Here is a 20,604-nt window from a genome sequence, read left to right on the forward strand (position 1 = left end):
GCCAAAATGTGGCCTTGAGACTTCTGGGGTTTGCACAGTTGTTGGAACTCTGGAACTAAAGGAGCTTTTTTTATAAGTAGCTTTTAGTGGGTCTGTAGTGATTTTTAATAGTCACTAAGTGAGGACTGTCTGTAATCCTTACATTTAAACTCGTAGTAAGTGCACTGCATGACTACAGTAGGCAACCAGCTATTTTTGCTATGATTAGCACTAAGCACCCATACTTTTGCACCCTTAGGCACACTGGACTGAATGGAGGGTAAAATTGAAAATCTCTGCAGAGTACCATATCTGGTATATTTTTGTTTAGGCAAAAGTGAAAGTCTAAAAGAAATTTCTTTTTTCAAGGTGCTTTGCTTACAAATGTGCTTTTACAGCTTCTTTAAACTTTCCAGTTTTTTTTTAAACTAGTCAGGAAAATTTTCTTCTTTATATAACAATCTTCATTGTTAAAAAGTGAAAATTGGTTTGAAGGAGAAGACCTTCAATATAAAAAAGGCATTATATTGAAAAGGTGTATTGAAAATGTGCACATTGTGGAATTAATTAGTATTAGAATGCAAGGGAATTGATGTTTCCTACCTACGAGGCATGTCTAGCAGAACGACAGTTTACATTTGTGCTGCATTTTTTTTCTACCTAGGAAGCTGAAATTGAACCAGAAGAATTTACCAAAGAACTATATGTGGAACTGAAGTCTTCTCCCCAGCCAAATCTTGTTCCCTTTCTCAAGGTATGTCTTAATGAATATTCTTGTTTTATGTATAACGTATTGGGTACTATGATGATGAAAATGTCATTTGGAGTTGGGGCATCTGAAAGCACTTTTGTTGACAAGAAATTTTGAAAGCCCTTGCTAATGAAATTCCTCCCTCCCCCTCTTGGTATTTTCATAACAGCTCCGTTATACCATGGCTGGGTTAAGAGAACAGGTATAGGGAATTCTGGGAGTTGAAGTCCACACGTCTTAAAAGTGGTTAAGTTTGAGAAACACTGGGCTAAGCCAAAGCCAAATTACCAATGAATGACGTAAAAGGGACACACATTGTTCACTTAGGTATTGCAAGAAAGCCAGGTAAAGATAGACCACTTTATAAATAATTTTCAGTTATATTCCTTTCAGATGAGTGCATTTCAGCATGAATGGTTCTGTCCATGAATCTGGAAAGAAGATGCAATGTTTAGCCAAAACATTATGCCTAGTTATTAAATTTAAGGGTGGCTCAGTGGGTTAGGACGCTGAGCTTGTCGATCAGAAGGTCGGCAGTTTGGCGGGTCGAATCCTGAGTGCCGCGTAACAGAGTGAGCGCCTGTTACTCGTCCCAGCTTCTGCAAACCTAGCAGTTCGAAAGCACGTAAAAATGCAAGTAGAAAAATAGGGACCACGACGGTGGGAAGGTAACAGCGTTCCGTGCGCCTTTGGCATCCAGTCATGCCGGCCACATGACCACGGAGACGTCCTCGGACAAGCGCTGGCTCTTCGGCTTTGAAACGGAGATGAGCACCGGCCCCTAGAGTCGGAAACGACTAGCACGCATGTGCGGGGGAACCTTTACCTTTACCTTTAAAGTTTAGCACATTTTTGACACCATACAGTTTTCCTTGTCAAATATATATACTAAAACTGATATTAAGCTCTTCTGAGAAAATGTAACAAAAAAGATCACATTTCCACCTTCCTGCACAGATGACAACAATCCTTAGTCTTGACTGAAGCTTATGTAATTAACTCCAAATGTAGTTACAAGTGATTTTCACAAACTCCTATTTATCTAAAACAATTACCCTCCAGTTGCTCTTATGTATGAGAGATGCAAACAATATTTGGCTTGAAAAAACAACAGCCAAATGCTACTCTGAATTTGTAATATATATGGATAACTTTATAAAGTTTTTTTCAAAAATTCTGACAATGTATATGTACTTCAAATTACTTTAGTAGTATATTCTATAGTAAAAAGATGGTTACAACTCATTAATATTAGGTATTAACGGGACTACAGTTCTGTGGCAAAGGAATACAGCATGAAGTTCCAAGACTTCATCTATATACTATAACTCAGATATGTCCAAAATTAGTTTGAAATGAAATGAAACTAGCTTTGTCCAAGCTACTTTGCACTGCTTTTTGGAGTTCAATCCTACTGCATTGTCATTGCTCTTATTATCATCTGTTCTAGACCAAGACCTATCTCTGCCCAAGAAACATTTGTGCATATTTAGGAATGTTGCACTGAATTGGATTGAATTGTTTGAAAATATCAAATTGAAGACCACTGTGCGTTGATTGTGGTAGTCTCAAGATGATTTCTAAACTTGTGATTGAACATGCTTAGAAGTAGATGCAGCTGGAAATCCTACCTTCATAGAAAGGGAATGAATGTGATTAGATGCATGCTTCTTCTCAGTACACAGTTCCAGGCCACCTAAGTTCAGGGTGTGCAAGAGTAATACTTCTATTGCAAATAAGATTATTATAAAAATAGCTCTTTTGCTAAACCTATAATATGGGTGTGTAATAATATTACCAGAAATGCTGGAAAATATGGGCGTTGCTTTTCAAACTGAAAGGATACAAAACAGAGCTTCAGAAAAGAAGATGCACTCTGACTGTATTTCACAAGTCCTAGTTTACTTATAGAAATTATAGGTTCTTTCCATTTCTAGCAAGGGTTGAACTGGGGCATGCTGGATACAAGTATAGGTAGATCTTTTTTTTATCCCATTTATATCCCGCCCTTCTCCGAAGACTCAGGGCGGCTTACAGTCTAAGAAGCACAAATCAATGTGCTTAGCAATAGCCTTCATTCTATGTATATGCCTGCTTATTAGGGCTTTCGCCCCCCCCCCAGCGGCATTTTTACAAAGTCAGCTTATTGCCCCCAACAATCTGGGTCCTCATTTTACCTACCTCGGAAGGATGGAAGGCTGAGTCAACCTTGAGCCTGGTGGGATGCGAACCTGCACTAATTGCAGGCAGCTGGTGTTACTTAAGGAGGCATTGATCTTGACTTACAACCACTCGTTTAGTGACCATTTGAAGTTACAGTGGAATTGAAAAAAGTGACTTAGGACCCGTCCTTACTCTTACATCCACAAGTCACATGATCAAAATGTGGCATGTATTTACAACAGTTGCAGCAACCTGGGGTCCTCTGATCACTATCTGAGATCTTCACAGCCAGCTTCTAGCAAGGAAAGTAAATGGGGGAACTGGATTTATTTAACAACCATATGATTTGCATAACAATTTGCTTAAAAATTGTGGCAAGAAGGATGTAAAATAGGCATAACTCATTTTACAAGCTTTCTTAGCAACGGAAACTTTTGTTCCAGTTGTAGTTATAAATTAAGGACTACTGAGGACAACAGTGCTCATTCAGTTTACATGCAAATGGTCAAACTTACAAAACATTTTCTTGAGAAAGGTTAATGTTAACCAGCGTATCTAAAACTTCTGCCACAATGTACGAATGATTGTAGAAATGCAAAGGCAAATAGTCTGATTCTTGGCAAGCTCTTTTGAATATCATTTAACATAAACTTCATAGATTAAGCAGGCTTGTTATAATCCTTTCCAGTTTAGCTATTGTACTGGTGACTTTGGAAAATATTTACTTCTGAAAGAGATGTTAATAATAATAAAGTTGGAAGGGACCTTGGAGGTCATCTAATCCAACCCGCTGCTCAGGCAGGAAACCCTATATCATTTCAGACCAATGGCTGTCCAGTCTCTTCTTAAAAACTTCCAGAGTTGGAGCATTCACCGCTTCTGGAGGCAGGTTAATGTACTATACTGTGGCGTGGGAACAGCAAAATACTCTGTCTGATTTTTATTTTATTTTATTTTTTGTCATCTTTCTTGCCTAGAAAAGTTTACTCGCCTTACGGCAATTAATGCCTAATACAGAGACTTTTATAGAACAATGTCTTCAGCAACCTGTCCCTCAAACAGCTTCTTCTACTTATCCCACTGCATCATCAACTTCTTCCACCGTTGCTGACAGCACTTTTGTGACAATGGCCTCTTCTCAATCCGCAACATCAGTCCCCAGGTCTCCACTTCAGATCTCTTTTCCGCAGATGTCCGTTTCAGTACCCTGCACGACTACAAGTGGTTCTGAATCTCTTCCACTTGTTGAGCCAGCTTGTGCCTTGGCTGCAGGGGCACTCTGTTACCAAGATGACAAGTCCATCCTCTCCACTCAACTGATTGGAGGAATCAATACCATGAAGGTCATACAGCCAACTTCCGCTGCAGGGGAGACGGGAGCAGTTTCTCTTCAGGTAGCAAAGGCAGACTGTAACCCAACATTACCTTCAACTACTGTTACTACTAATTCTATGAAATCAGCCACATCAGCTGTGATGACATCACTTGAAGTGGGAAAGTTGGTCTTGACTACCACAGCAACCTCAGCTGCATCAGTAAGCACAACTCTCCAGCCTGTCTTGCCTATCACTGAGGTACCAACAGCTGTAAGGATTGCCCATCCCAATTCTGCCCTTCCCCAGCAAATTCAGACTTCTCAGGCTGTAAAGGTAAAACAGTTGGTAAGAGAACTTTGCTTGATACTTCATCTACAGTGTTCTGAATTATGAATTACAGAGTTTGGACCCTTTGAACTGATTTATTCTCAATAATACAATTCAGCCAGAAATTCACATAGGCATCTGCAACAAGTCACCGTGGTGAAAATAATGACATGCCTTATGTACTAGTGTCCTGACAAAAGTATGTAAGTAGTTTCCTCAATCTACTCTGCCCTTGTGCCTCTGTCTGCACAAGCAAGGTTATGAATTCTTTCCTTCTTCAGTGGAATTTGTGAACATTTGTGGCAATTATGTACTTTTTAACTACGGAAAGTCTTGCGATTGTGGTGGCATACAAATTTAATAAATAAATGTGCCATACCTAAATAGTACCCATGTGGCACACAGATCATGATCAGTTAATGGCCATTACTTGAGCAATTATTCAAAATTACAACAGTGCTGGAGGGGGAAATTAAACCTACTGCTCAAAGTTGCTGCTGTGGCAGTGTCCCTGCAGTCACCTGATTGCCATTCAGGTGCTTAGCAACCTGCTTGCAATTACAATTGCTGCAGCATCCCATGGTCACGTGATCATTTTCCTGGGTTTGAATAAGCAGTGTCAATGGGAAAGTCGGCAGGAGGTCACAAATGGTGATCATGTAGAGTTGCGCTTTACAACTGTTTCTTAGCAACAGAATTACCGTTGCTCACTAAGGACAACCTGTACAAAAAGAAGCTATTAATACTGAGCAAGAGATCAGTCTTGGGATATATCAAAATATATGTCAAATGGAGTTTGTTCCATTTTGACGTTGCAATAAGCTATGATATATTTAATAAGGTGTGTAGCCAGACAGCGTGTGAATGGGAGTAGATGCAATTTTTGATACTAAATCTGACCAAGGACACTCCTGCTGAACTCCTCTCTGGCTTCGAATTTTGGTCTCCTTCTTCCCCTATCATGTTCAAGTAGTGGACAAGATGTTCAAGTACAGGTTCTAGCAAAATTATCCTTTTTTAAAAAAGACTGGTAATCAGAAGATTTTGGTCCATAAACAGAGAAACAGTGGGAATGTTTAAGCATATGTAGGAGCCTGAAATGAGAACTTCTTTCAGTACACTGTTGTATGTTACAAAGGCACAACAAATAAGCAGTTGGGGAATTATTTAGGAAAAGGCTGTCATGTCCTTCTTGGTGTTACCTGAACACGAGAGAAACTACAGCAACAAGGATGAACTGAAACAGCAAATATATTAGGATGGTGAAAAGCAGAACACAGCCAGGAGTATGTGAAACCTTTCACCAAATGGATTTCTGTATCAAGACTAGATATGCATATAAGCTTCTATGGGTAGCTATTGCTTTTATTACTTCAGTTTGCTTTCAATTCTTGGGCTCAAGAGAAACAAATGATAAGGTAAGGTAAGATAAGATAACCTTTATTGTCATTTTTGTACTGTGGGCACAACAGCACACATCAAAAATGAAATTTAGTTGCACATGTTAATCCACATGTTCACCAGGAATAAAAACAGACAGGAAGAAGTTAAGCTCACACACACTTCATTAAGCCAGCCATGCTGGCTAGGGAATTCTGGGAGTCAAAGTGCATGTTTCTTTAAGTCGGCAATTTTGAGAAACATGGGTGGAGCAATGAATAAACTTTTTCTCAGCATGCAGATAGCAGCTGTAAGACTGATGACGGATCATTTTCAGAGTTCCATGTCTGTCTGAAATTTAGTGCTTTCTGATAAGTTAGGATGAAAGATATTTTAAGATATTATGTTATTATACATTCAGCTCATTTTCTCTTGGGCTTTTCAGCCTAATCTTTTTTTCTTCTCAGCCTTCTGATTGTCTTCACCCTTCAGATGCCATTAATTTATACTAGATTTTCCCTTCAGTTCTGAGCAATTTATATTAAATTTTCCCTTCAATTCAAAGCATAAATTGCACAACTTTAGGCAAACTATCAAGATTGATGTTAGCCCTTTTAGGTAGGCCAAGTCAAACTTGAAAATTTCACATTGGCAGGCAAAATATATTTATGTCTCTATCTCGGTTCAAAGGGTTACTTATTTGATTTGCAGCATCTTATCTGTTGATGCTATGATTTCAGGTACTTAATTGCCATTGTTCCTTTTCATATTGGGATTACAAGTGTTTTAATTTAGCTGAAATGGGGACATCCTCAGTTCCTCTTCTAATGAAGTGTAAACGTTTTGATTCTGCGTTTTGATTTTAAAAAGGTCTTGGGTATTTGTTTGGCAATAGGAAGAAAATCACGGGAACACTTAACCGTTAAGTTGGCTGAGGACATTGTGCCTTTAAAGCACAAGAGTTTTCAGTCTGCCGCTTAAAACTTTTTCACTTAATCAGGAAACAAACTTACTATAATTTAGACAATTTTATTCTTTTTTGGCAAATCTCCCAAAGAGCCTCTTAGAATCTAAAGAAGAAAACTTAACAGATGCCAGATACATATTGAAATAACAAGCCTTCAGTAGGCATCTAAGCCCTAAAAGAAGCAAGATTAATATTCAGGTAATCAGCTCAATGGCAGAGCGTCTGCTGTGCATGTAAAAGCTCTCAAATCCTGTAGAAAATGGTGAATGGCAACCTGGCACTTAGTTTAGATGTCGCTTTACTCGACTGGAAAAAATAATAAAGTGGGTTTTTATGCAATTTCACAGGGTTTGTCTTCTGGTGAATGGACATTTATGACTGGTCATATTCATTGTAGAATTTATTTTGGGCATAGCAGGGTATTGCCTAGCGCCTAGCAGTCATTTTGTGTAAATATAGTTAAAATTTCAAATGTGCCTCTCAGTATGGGAATCCCTAGATTTTTACAGAAATACTGGATAGAGTCATAATTCAGGTACTCGACTTCGGATGCTTCTATTGCAATCTGTATCCACATTTCTGCTTTATGTAATGTAATGTAATGTAATGTAGTCTAATGTGTAATTGAAGCCTTAATTATATTTCTGATTATAAAGGAGTATACTTGTAACAATATTTCTCCTCCCCATTCTTAGGCAGTCCAACAGTCTTCTGGAAGCATCTTAAGAAATGTGATCAAGCATCAGCAGGGTTCTTCTGTCCCTATTGTGAACAAGCTATGTGAAAATAGACCACTGAATGTTTTTATCCAAGGTAGAAATCTTCCTGCAGATGTGGTTCTAACATTGGGTGAAACAATGACTTTCCCTTAAACCAAATGGTCAGCACTTCAAGGTTTACAACATGCTTTGGCATCATGTCTGACGGGCTTTTAAAAGTAAACGTGTTGCTGGGGTAGTGTTTGGATTTAAGCTGAGAAGTTGACATATTGAGAAAAGAATCATTTTGTGGTTTCTCTAAATGATGAATCCTTTGGGGGTTCACTTTCATCCTAGCTGTTTCTATTAGCCTCATGTTCAATTTCTGAATAATATATACAGAATTGTTGCAGAAATGTACTGTAGCTATGATCTGTTGCTGTGCTTTGTGTTGCTGGAATGGGGATAACTAGTATTCATAAATCTTAAAGGGGTTATAAATTCTGATATGGCTGCTAAAGGGCAGATTAAAAAAATACAATTTAATAAGTGCTGTGGTTCAATCCTTTTGGTGCTTGTAGAGTAGATAGTACAACTGGGGTGCTTAGGACTGCAGCTCTCAGCATTCCCATAGCAGCAATGTGCTGTGTTGGAAATACTTTTCCTTAATAGAAAAGTATTTTGATATTCCAGGGGTAGGGGTATTGTCACAATACTTTATCAACAAATGAACAGTATAATTATTCAGTTACATTGGAGAAAAAAACTTACAGCAGTTTATCTAGAAGAGAGAACAGGCTATTTAGAATTGACTTTTTATTTGAGCAATTGCCTCCTAATCAAACAATTTCATTATCTGTACTTAAAGGTGACTTACATACTTTAGTGAAGCTTTCATGCCTATCAAGAATATTACTCTTGTCCATGTCATAGTAGAATAACTATAGAGAGAATACAAATACAATGGTTTTTTGACCTTCACCTATATATAAGTTTTTACATCAGAATTGGATGTAGCCTTTGCCGTGTTCTGTGCATTTGCTGAATGTCATTTTGGATTTTGCTTTCTGTTCTGGATTGTTTATCTTTTTTTTAGGCTCTGTTGTGAAACAAATTACCTTGGCAGGAAACAAAATTCTGTCGCTTGAAGCATCTCCTGTTCAGAGAAATAAAATAAGAGAGAATGGAGCAACATCCTTCAGGTAAAAAAAATAAGTCAGAAATTTATTTGGCTACAGGGAAACCTGAGTTGTGACTCTGTGGCCATGTGGGTGTAAATATTTAAGATTTCTGATAACTGTCCTCACTTCCTTGCTTCAAAGATTTAGAGCTGATGATTGGGGGCTCAAGGGACTCAATGCAGCTGTTTTAGATAATACTTTGCAGCTCCTTTGGATTCCAGAAACACAAAGCCCAAGCTTTCACTTGGTTAACTCTAGTACATTTGTTAACACAATAAACAAAACTGATTGCTTACTATTGAAAATGTATTAAATCAGATGAAAAATATCCATATGGGTTTCCTGAGATGTTAAAAGAAGCCAGTTTATGAAGCTTAGGAACTCACAAGTGTTAATATTTTTCTTTGATGATAAAATCTGAGAATATTTTCTATGTAATATAATAGTTAAATGGTTTTAAGCCAAGGAAAATTAATTGCATATTGGTTTTTAATATGGTAATGTATTCAAAACACACACACACACACACACATAAAATCAAATGTAAGAATTGATTAGAAATTTGGAGATGAAGCAGAGCAAACTTTTATGATGTCTGTCAATAAATACTACAGATGTTTGTGCTGTAGCTGATTGATGCCTCAGGCTTACCTTTCTGGTAGGGAGTAGAACAAAAACATTTTTATATATTTCGAGGGAATTATTTACTGAATGATATATGGGATTCTTGAGAGCCAGTTTGATGTAGTGATTAAGGCATCAGCCTAGAAACCAGGAGACCATGAGTTCTAGACTTGCTTTAGGCATAAAGCCAGATGGGTGACCTTGGGCCAGTCACTTACTTTCAGCCTGAGGAAGGAGGCAATAGTTAAAGCACTTCTGGAAAACCTTGCCAAGGAAACTGCAGGGACTTGTCTAGACAGTCTCTGAGAAGCAGGCACAGTTAAATGGAAGGAAAAAAAGTCATTTAATTAAAGCATGCATCTTTATTAACAGTGATTGCAAAGAATTGGTGAAAGGAAAGTCATGGGGTGGTTCTGTTTGGATTCCAAATATAAGCAATGGTTTGGAGAGGACATGGCCATCCTGGTTGCAGCTGTCACCATCTCCTTTAGGGACCTTTGTCCTTTGGATATGTGCAATAAATTTGCAGCTTTAGGAAAATACATCTTTGTGTTAAGGAGACAGTGATGAAGTACAAGTTGTCATTCCCTATTGCCGGCTCCTTAGCTTAAAAGCATAAAACTAGATGTCACTTAGTGACTGCAACTGGGACGGGCAATTCTGTTGCTAAGCGCCTCAGCCGCTAAGCAAAAAAATATATATCATACAATAGGCATTACTTCCCATTTGGTTGTTAAGTGACTCATGTGGTTATTAAGTGAGATACTTGTGGTTATACTTCCGGATTCTTCATTAACACTGCTTGTTGCAAGCTTTTTGGAAAGCCCATAAATCACAATGTCATGATTTATAACTACAGTAGTTATAAATGTGCACCAATTATGAAACATCCGAATGAATGGTGATCATGGACTGACAGTTGCTGTGATGGTCGTAAATGTGAGGACTAGTTACAAAGCTGGGGGTTTTTTTTATACTGTTGCAACTGCAAACTACTAAAGGCAGTTGGTAAGTGAGGACTACCTGTATTTTCCTGGAACTGTGAAGCTATTGCAGGGGTCTCCAACCTCTGGGCCATGGCGTGCCAGAAACTGGGCCATGCAAACAAGCAAAGCCCCATCCATGGGATGCAGACAGCATGCAAAACCGGTCCATGGAAAAAACTCTCCACAGAACCAGTCCCTGTTGCCCAAAAGGTTGGGGGCAAGTGAGCTATTGCATGAGCAAGGAAAACGGGGACTCCCTTGAGGAGGTGCAGACCAGTTTTGTGATGGTGCTTGCCTGTCCTCATGATTTCTACTTCTGAACAAAACAACTGAAAAAGAAATCACAGTTGGTTTCTTCAATTCCCATTCTCATTGTATAAGAAAGTATCAGAAATCTGAGTATGTAAGGATAATTTTATTTTTTATAAAACACTCTGAAATCTTTCCTTGTATGAGCAGTGCTATGTTCGCAGTGGAGAACAAAAACACATGCCTTGTTTTAGTGATTGATTGTTTCTTAATATTGAGAGGTTTAATCCATATGTCAGTTCCTTCTAAGAACAAAAAATGAAAATGTGTTAACTGTTTCAAATGAGATAAGAATGTATATTTAAAATCTGATAGTATTGTTGCCTGGTCCAAGATTAAATCTAAATTATTCCATCAAGATTCGGATTATAAATCTTTTGCCTGGCTCATTACACCTGTCCCTATTTTTAGAACAATGGATTAATTAAATAATATTTAAAGTGCATGGCCACTATTTGAACAGCAGAGGTTGCTATAGACTTGCTTGATCAATTCATGGAAGTTTTTGCCACTTGCATATTTATTAAATGAGATCAGAAGGGGTTTTCAGTAACTTCGAATAATTGAATATATCAAAATCAGTGTTACTTGAGGGCACAGATATAAGTTATCAATAACGTAAGTGGAGAGAATAGGCTTCTGTAGTAGATGGATTAATTTAATATCACTCTGGATGAATGGTTCACAAATACCTTCGAATAATGTTTCTTAAAGTGTGATCTGAGGATCCCTGCGTGCGGGGTCTCTCAAGACTTCCTTGGAGTCTGCAAAATCAAAATTATTTGCCAAATGTTGAACACATTTGCAAAAATTAAAAGCAATGTCATTCTTCTTATTATTACTTTTCATTTGTTAAAAGAATAAAGGTTTCCATGAAGAATTTACTTATCTTCATATCTAATGCTTTAATGTTATTTTTACATGATTTAATAAATATTCTACAAATTCGTTGGTGTTCATTTTTAATACAGTTAATATACAAACTCTTATTATTTTTAAAAGTGTAATAAAGAGAGGTTTCTGAAAGCAGAAGTTTTAAGAAATTCTGCCTTAGAAGAAGGAAATTTGTTCCCCATTTGTGTAATCCTAAGGATTCCTCCCCACCCTGCCCACATAACAGCTTGCGAAATTGTAGATGATGAAATTATGCATTCATGTTTTGAGCTGACAAATATGCCTCAATTCAAACCCAAAATCTCTTAATGCTATCCTTTGGTAGACTTTTACTAGGAGCACCCATGGCTTTTCATATAAAAGGATTGAAGTGTACATTTCCTTGATGAAAGAAGTGGTCAGACTGAAATGGTCCTCTTTGAAGTAATTCAGTTTAAAGTATCCAAATGGAGCAAGTGTTCAGTGAAGCAAGAGAGTGTATTGTATACAGTCCTTGTATAACTTTTGTTAAGTATTTTTATATTTTCCTCCCAACCATTCCACATAAGAAAATACCAGAGAAGATTACTGATTTCTAACTTGTGAAGTGTGAATTCTGGTCAGAATATGACTTCACTCCAGCTCTTTTTCTTTAATTACTACTTAATGTATGGGATTTTCTCTCTGTGGAGAGATACAGGAGAAATAGCTTAGTAATTAGTGGCAGTAAAGTAGAAGATTAATGGAATATCAACCTCAGTTTTGCTCATTTTAAGTTTAATTCCTACACCTATCTTAAATACTTCAAGTCATTTAATTTAATTTTAATTTAATTTAATTTAATATTTGCATTTGTATACCGCCCTTTCCCTGAGGACTCAGGGCGGTTTACAGGGAATTAAAAATCAAAACATACAAAAGTTAAAACCAATTTAAAAAGCATTAAATTCACCCTGTACATTAAAACCCCAGTTAAAATTTACTCCTCAGCCTGGGCCCGAGAGCTCAAAGAGCCAGGTCTTCAGGCCCCGGCGGAATGATCGGAGGTCGGGAGCAGTCCTCAGCTCTACTGGCAGCTGGTTCCAGAGGGCAGGCGCTCCCACTGAGAAGGCCCTATCCCTGGGTGTCACCCGCCGGCAATCTCTCACCGGCGGAACCCTGAGCAGACCCTCCCTGTGGGAGCGCACTGGGCGAAGGGCGTTTGATGCCGGCAGCAGGTGTTCCCTCAAATAACCCGGACCCAGGCCATGTAGGGCTTTATAGGTGATAACCAGCACCTTGAATTTAGCCTAGATGTCTTTTTGATATGTGCCATTTTCATATTAACCCCTTGCAAAAATCATAGTGTATATTTTTAAACAATGTTCCAAATCTATTGAATTACAAAAAGCTTTTTCCAGTTATACACCAGAAATTTGACCAGCATCATTTGCTTGCAGATCCGATCCTTTTGTTTGAAAAATCATAGAATAGTGTTCTTGATTTCTCCCTGAGTTAATAGGAAAATATGAAACACTGATTTTTTAAAAAAATAAGATTCAGAGCAGAGTTCAATGAAATTAATCCAAGTCAGACTACATTATCCTAATTCTTACTGCTTAATGCATAGAAATCTGAACAAGACAAAATCCTACTGCTTATCTTGTAATCTTATAATATCAATACTGTTTCTACGTACCAAAAGGAATATCATTCTTTGACAACTGGTCAAATGTCCTGCACAGTGAAAATGAGTCTTCCTCAGCAGATTTGTCACCTCTTCCTAACTCGTCATATTGGAATATTATTTACAGTATATTCTTTAATTCATTTAGATGTCAATTGTCAGAAAATTCAGAACTTTTTTCAGGACCCAACGAACAACAGCCGTATGTGGCAAAGGCATCTAGGCCATTACAGACTATAAGGTGGCTCCATTGTGTGGTAAGGGTGACACAGACTTTTTAAATGAGCTGAACACCTTTTTCTGGAAGATTCAATATATCAGATAGCACCTCTGCGAAGAAAGCTGTGCCCCATCCTGACGAACAAGTGCTTAGCTTTGTTGTTACCTCTGTCCGGAGAACATTGCGGAAAATTAACATTTGGAAAGCAGCAGGCCCAGATAATATCCCTGGGCATGTTCTTAGAGAATGTGCAGATGAATTGGCTTATGTTCTTACAGATATTTTTAATCTTTCACTGCAGCAGCCAGTGGTCCCGTCATGTTTTGCCAGTGCCAAAAAAGTCTACAATGAAGGATCTCAATGATTACTGTCCAGTTGCACTTACATCCATCATTATGAAATGTTTTAAGAGGCTAATAAAGGACATTATAGTATCCGGCCTCCCTCTAGCATTTTACCTGCTTCAGTTTGGTTACTATCCAAATCACTCTACAGAGGATGGCTATTTCTTCTGTTCTCCATCTGAGCTTGGCGCACTTAGAGGAAAGAAACACGTGTGAATGCTGTTTGTCGACTTCAGTTTGGCATTTAATACAATCATTACTCAGCATCTAGTAGACAAACTGGGCCTTTTAGACTTTAATACTCCTTTGTGCAGCTGGATTCGTGATTTTCTTATTGATAGGCTCTAGTATGTGCGAGTGGGGACTAATATTTCTAACACCATTTTCTGGTGCATAGGTTCTCCTCAGGGCTATTGTTCACCCTGTTGACCCATGACTGTTGTGCTAGGTTTGCTCCCAACTACATTGTGAAGTATGCGGATGATACAATGGTAGTGGGTCTTATTCAAGATGACAATGAGGGTGCTTACCATAAGGAAGTATGTTTAGAGAGTTTAGTGAACTGGTGTAACAAAAATCTATAATGTAGGAAAAACTAAAGAGATCATTGTCAATTTCAGAAAAGGCAGGGACAGCCACACACTTCTGTATTAATGATTCAACTGTGGAGTGGTTAGCATCAATTTTCTGGGTGTGCAGCTAACAAGTAGGCTAGCATGGTCATTCAACAGTCAGATACTGGTGAAGGAGGCACAGCAGCACTTGCATTTTTTGCATCACATGAGAAGAGTACATCTTCCTTCCCTTGTCCTTACCACTTCTATAGAGGATGATTGAGAGCATTCTGTCATATTGCATTACTGTCTGATTTGGAAGCCTCACTGCATCAGACAGGCAGTGCAGAGAGTGGTGAGGATGGAGATAGGTAGTTCACTTCTTTCTATTCAGGACATAGCATATAAGCCATGTTTGAGCAGGGTCCACAGGATTGTCTGGGACGCTACACATCCTCTTCACAACCTGTTTTCCTTGTTACATTCTGGGAGGAGACTTCGTGGTATCAGAAACAGAACATCCAGATTCAGTCACTCTGTGTGTGTGTGTGTGTGTGTTTGTGTGTGTGTAGGGGCGTATAGGGGTGTATATATATTTAGCATATTTATATGTGTATTATGCATGTGTATGGATAGATACATACTTTTCAGAGCAGGCAACAAAATTTCATTTTTAATGTGGGTCAATGCCCTCACAGTAAAAAAAATGACAATAAAGCTTACCTTACCTTAACTTCTTATCTTCCATACAAAAACTTGTATTTTCCTTCCCTCTACAATTTCCCTCTTCTGGCTGATGTTCATCCAAGAATATAAGGGCTGTTGATAATATTTATCTGTGGATTTTCATTAGATATTCTGGATAAAAACTGGATGTTAAATGCTGACTTTTATGCTATAGAAATGTATGTTGGCCTGGTTTTATGTCTTTGAAAGCCTGCCCACAGCTCATTTCTTAACGTTTCACACTCTGGCTGCCTAAATTGGTTTCTTAATGTAAATGAAACAATTGTTGTTGTTAGGTGCGAAGTCGTGTCCGACCCATCGCGACCCCATGGACAATGTTCCTCCAGGCCTTCCTGTCCTCTACCATGTTCTGGAGTCCATTTAAGCTCATGCCTACTGCTTCACTGACTCCATCCAGCCACCTTATTCTCTGCCGTTCCCTTCTTCTATTGCCCTCAATCTTTCCCAGCATTAGGCACTTCTCCAGTGAGTCCTTCCTTCTCATTAGGTGGCCAAAGTATTTGAGTTTCAACTTCAGGATCTGGCCTTCTAAAGAGCAGTCAGGGTTGATCTCCTCTAGGACTGACCGGTTTGATCGCCTTGCAGTCCAAGGGACTCGCAGGAATCTTCTCCAGCACCATAGTTCAAAGGCCTCAATTCTTTGGTGCTCGGCCTTTTTTATGGTTCAACTTTCACTGCCATACATTGCAACTGGGAAGACCATAGCCTTGACTATAGGCACTTTTGTTAACGGGGATGTCTCTGCTTTTTAGTGTGCTGTCTAGATTTGCCATGGCTTTCCTCCCCAGGAGCAAGCTTCTTTTAATTTCTTGGCTATAGTCCCCATCTGCAGTGATCTTGGAGCCCAGGAAAATAAAATCTGTCACTACCTCCATTTCTTCCCCATCTATTTGCCAGGACTTGAGAGGACCGTATGCTATGATCTTGGTTTTCTTAAAGTTAAGTTTCAACCCAACTTTTGCACTCTCCTTCTTCACCCGCAACAAGAGGCTCTTTAGTTCTTCTTCACTTTCTGCCATTAGAGTGGTATCATCTGCATATCTTAGGTTGTTAATATTTCTTCCGGCAATCTTAATTCCAACTTTTGATTTATCTAGCCCTGCCTTTCTCATGATGTGCTCTGCATATAAGTTAAATAGGCATGGTGACAGTATACAGCCTTGCCGGACTCCTTTCCCAATTTTGAACCAATCAGTGGTTCCGTGTCCAGTTCTCACTGTTGCTTCTTGACCTGCATATCGGTTTCTCAAGAGACAAATAAGATGGGAGTATTACCATTTTCTGACTATTCTGGATCAAAAGCCATTGTACTGTAATTAATCCCTTGTTAAGACTTCTATGGTCTATATAAGCAGATGCCATTACCATTAATAGCTCTCTCTCCAGATAGCTGAACTCGTGGAAACCCCCTTTATCATATAGAAATACCTTTATTGCATGTAGAGTCGAATACAGTAGGTGGGTGTATTAAGATGATGTTTGTACAGCATTTCCAAGATATTTCCAAGGTATCTCCAAGGTCAGAAAATGGTAATACTCTCAGTGTCTGCACATGTCTGTTGTTGTCACATGTTTGCTGGTTAATGGAGGAGGAGATTCTCCAGGGACAAAGGAGGAGGAAGTCCATCCCAGAAAGGGGAGGGAAGAGGAAATACATCATAGGGTAGGAGGGTCTGACTGCCCACATTGTAATTTCTCCAAAACAGCCACGTGGTGGCAGCACATATCGTTTTGCCTTTTGGTACTGTCCATAGGGTTTTCATGGCAAAGATACTGGAGTGGGTTGCCATTTCCTTCTCCAGTGGATCACATTTTGTCAGAACTCTCTTCTATGACCTGTCCGTCTTGGGTGGCCCTGCACGGCATAGCTCATAGCTTCATTGAATTATGCAAGCCCCTTCGCCACAAGGCAGTAATCCATGAAGGGGAATGAAATAATACTAAGCCATTAATGTGTTTATGCTAAATTTTAGTACTATATGCCAAATAAGTGAAGTAATTGAGTTTTTTTTTCCTAAGGATAAATATCACATTTATTAAATGGAAATTTTATTTCCTTGCATAACCCAATCCAAAATGTATGCTTGCTTTTAGGGAAGAAGATGACATTAATGATGTGGCTTCTATGGCTGGTGTTAACTTGAGTGAAGAGCATGCGTGCATATTGTCAACCAATTCTGAAGCAATCGGTACTGTTTTGTGCTCTTGTCCAGAGAAGCTTCTCCTTTCTTCAGAGGCATTGCAGAGGAGGATCTTAAAAAAAAGTGAGAAGTTCGGAGAATAATTTAAGGCACTTGCAACTCTTTGTTTGAAGAAGAAACACATTTTTTTTCACAGTAAAAGTGTCCAATCTAAGCAGTAAAGTGTTGGCCATATCATTACTAAAATGGATATAATGGAACTTCTGTAGAACAAACTTAACATTCATCTTGAAACAAAGGGCATACATTTGAAGTTATCCTCAAAGTATTAAAAGTTTATTTTATGCTACTTTTTAGGGCCATGGGATCATCATTGTCTTAGGTTTCTTTTTTTTCCTGAGACCAATATGAACAGAATTGCAAGAGTGTTTCTGAAAAGATCATGAATGAAAACATATGAAACAAACAATTGAGAAAAATCTACCGGTACCTGTACCTTTTCACCTATTTGGTCAGAAATCGACACATTTACAAGCAAGTACTAAACCACTTGAGTTTCCTATGTCTGTCATCCATGATTTTCTCAGAAGACATTAAAGGTTGCTTTAAATATTTATGACTTTCCCATCAACTAGGTAAGTCCTTGGTACAAAAGTTCATGATTGCCAAGTCCACTTCATAGGCTAACAGAGTTATTAGTATTGTATGATTTATTCACGGCAGTCAGAAAATATGTGCTTGTCCTGGTCCAGATAGAATGAACCCATAGACTTTGTTCATTGTCTTTCTCATACAGCTGTCCTGAAAATCCCCTGGAAGATACTTTTTGCTAGATCCTTACTTTATTTTCAAAGTTTATTCACTTAATAAATTCATCTATTTGAAAACATGGAAAACAATTGAAACTGTAAAACAGGATCTGAATCTATTTGGATTATTTAGATGTCCAGTAGAAGAGAACCTACATGCCGCCATAAATTCTAATATCTAAAAATAGAAGATGAAATTATGATTTTATTTGACATCACAGCACTCTTAGCACCATAGACCCAGAACTAGCAAAAGAATCCATAGCAGCAATACTATACAACATGCCCAACCTAGCCAAATACAGTAAAGTCAAAAAATCCGGAATACTAGACCTCATCAATTTCTGTCTCATTGCCTACTTAAAGTTTGATGGACAAATATAAACAAATCAGAGGAACAGCTATGGATCTCAGGACTCATAGCAGAAACCATAATGTAGCATCAGGAAAGTATGGCACTCCCACACTTACAATCAAAATATAGATCCGATGTATAGGCACCTTTGCTAAAATAAAAAAGGAACAGCTAGAGAAAACTCAACAATTAGTATCGTCTTCAAAGGAATAAAATTCACAAGGGAAGAAGAGCCATTCAGCAGGAACAGTAAAAAAACCTAAGGAGGAAACAAAAAGCAGAAAAAAACATCTTGTCCAGCAAACAACATCTATATAAACAAGGATTAGCGCCCAACAAACAACCAAGCAGAAAATAAAATCTTAAGGAACTACCAAGGGGAAACGTGCACCCCACCAGTATTGGCAGAGCAAGCTAATGTATATCAATAGGGAACAAATCCCACACTCATTAGCATTGATGTTTACCTAGTTGGGTAATGAAACATCTGCAAGTGAGCAATAACGTCCCCATAGTATTTAGATGCTTTTGTGCATGTGAAGAAATGGGTTTGGAAATTGAATTTGAACTGTTTTTCAGAGCAACATTTCTGATCTAATTTGCCTAATTTCCATGGGCATGTCAGTGACCTGATCCCAGTTTCTTTTTATCTGGAAGAAGTTAGTGTGTGCTGATGTTCTAACTAATACTGCTTCTGAGGCACTTGAATGAACATCGGCTCACAACTGTTGTGCCTTTTCTACTGGGCAAAGAAGCGATACCTACAGTGAGGAATAAATTAGCTTGCTCCTTCCTTTCGTTAAATGTCTAGAACAGGGCTTTTCAATCTTTTCACCCATTGCACCACTTTTAGGATATGGCAACATCCAAGTACCACCAGTCACCTAGCAAGGTGTCAAAAACTTGATGACCAAAAAAAAAAAAGGAAAAAAGTGATGAAGTACAGGTAGTCCTCGACTTACAACAGTTCACTTAGTGACTGTTCGAAGTTACAATGGCACTGAAAAAAGTGCCCCCCAAGCCACAGCCGAGCAAGACACCTGACTGCCCACCCGGCGGCGCTCTTCCTTCTGTCTGAGATTTTCATTGTTGTGAGCATTTGTGTTGAGGATTGGCAGCGGGAGTGGGGTGGGGGGGTGTTTGGTTTTTATCTTTCCTCCTCTGCTGGGTGGTTGTAGCAGGTTTTGATCACTTCACATGACCCTGGGACACTGTGACCATCATAAATATGAATCAGTTGCCAAGCATCTGAATGTAAATCACAAGACCCTGGAGATGCTGTAACATTCCAGCTGATCGGTGCTTCTTCTGAGCTCAGAAGCGCCAGGATCAGTGCCTAGCTCCAGCTGGAGTTTGGCGCTGATCCTGGCGCTTCCACTGAGCCCTGACAGCCCTGCAGCTCCAGCCATCTCTCACTCAGGCTTCTGCAGTGCTGCCACCGGTTCAGCTCATTCCCTTCCCACGCTACCACTTTTCTAGGATGGTTGCGTACCACCTGCCAGGTGCCAATGTACCACAGGTGGTACCCGTGCCACTGGTTGAAAAGCCCTGGTCTAGAAGAGCTAATTCTGGTGAGTCTACAAGAAATGCAACAAATACATGTAGTTCAACGTAATCATTTTCCAATAATAACAGTAATACAATATACTACACAAATATGGAAAGAACTCTTCTTGGCCCAGTTAGCTGCAGTCATGGGCGTCCTGTATTTTCTTGGAGAATAAGCCTTGTTTATATTTTCATTCTGAGAAAAGTGAGATTCTGTATTTGAGTATTGCTTCAAAAGATTTAGGAGTAAGATGTAGAACACCTAGTCTGGTGTGTGCTAATTAAGATATCCATGCTTTAAACAAATCCAAGTTCTTTCTTTGCTTACTGGTTCTCAGCATCCGAATTACTAAAGGTAAAGCTTTTTTGCAATGACAAAACTTCTCTCTAAATCTGGCATGTATTGGTTAATAACACATCCCAATAATTTAATATACAAGACAAGGTGACTGTTTAGTTTTCAACTAAACTGTTCTCTTGCCATTAGAAGCCAGGAGCTGTATGCATCTATTTCGAAAGCACATTTTACTCTGGGCATAAAATAAGATGCCTTTTCTACATCATTACAGTTGGTGTTTTCAGTTATGACACCTCTGAGGAAGAGATGCAAGAAAATGCCTTTGGATGTGTGTGTTTTTGAAGTTGTTTGCTGCTGTAGCATTGAAT

The 20,604-nt window shown here is 38.7% G+C and overlaps 1 protein-coding gene across 1 annotated transcript in view; it reads left to right on the plus strand.

The window, feature by feature from the left end:
• The window catches only part of TAF4B (TATA-box binding protein associated factor 4b), a gene marked incomplete at its 5' end in the record, with an annotated part of 75,009 nt that overhangs the window by 6,502 nt on the left and 47,903 nt on the right, over nt 1-20,604 (plus strand). The window contains 5 exons of the mRNA XM_081325593.1: nt 644-733; nt 3,871-4,554; nt 7,579-7,696; nt 8,678-8,783; nt 17,180-17,349. Of these exons, the coding sequence (XP_081181719.1) occupies nt 644-733; nt 3,871-4,554; nt 7,579-7,696; nt 8,678-8,783; nt 17,180-17,349 (1,168 nt within the window). The remainder of the gene's footprint in view (nt 1-643; nt 734-3,870; nt 4,555-7,578; nt 7,697-8,677; nt 8,784-17,179; nt 17,350-20,604) is intronic.

The sequence above is a fragment of the Vipera berus genome (assembly GCF_964194415.1).
Source record: "Vipera berus genome assembly, chromosome: 3".
Taxonomy (NCBI): Eukaryota; Metazoa; Chordata; class Lepidosauria; order Squamata; family Viperidae; genus Vipera; species Vipera berus.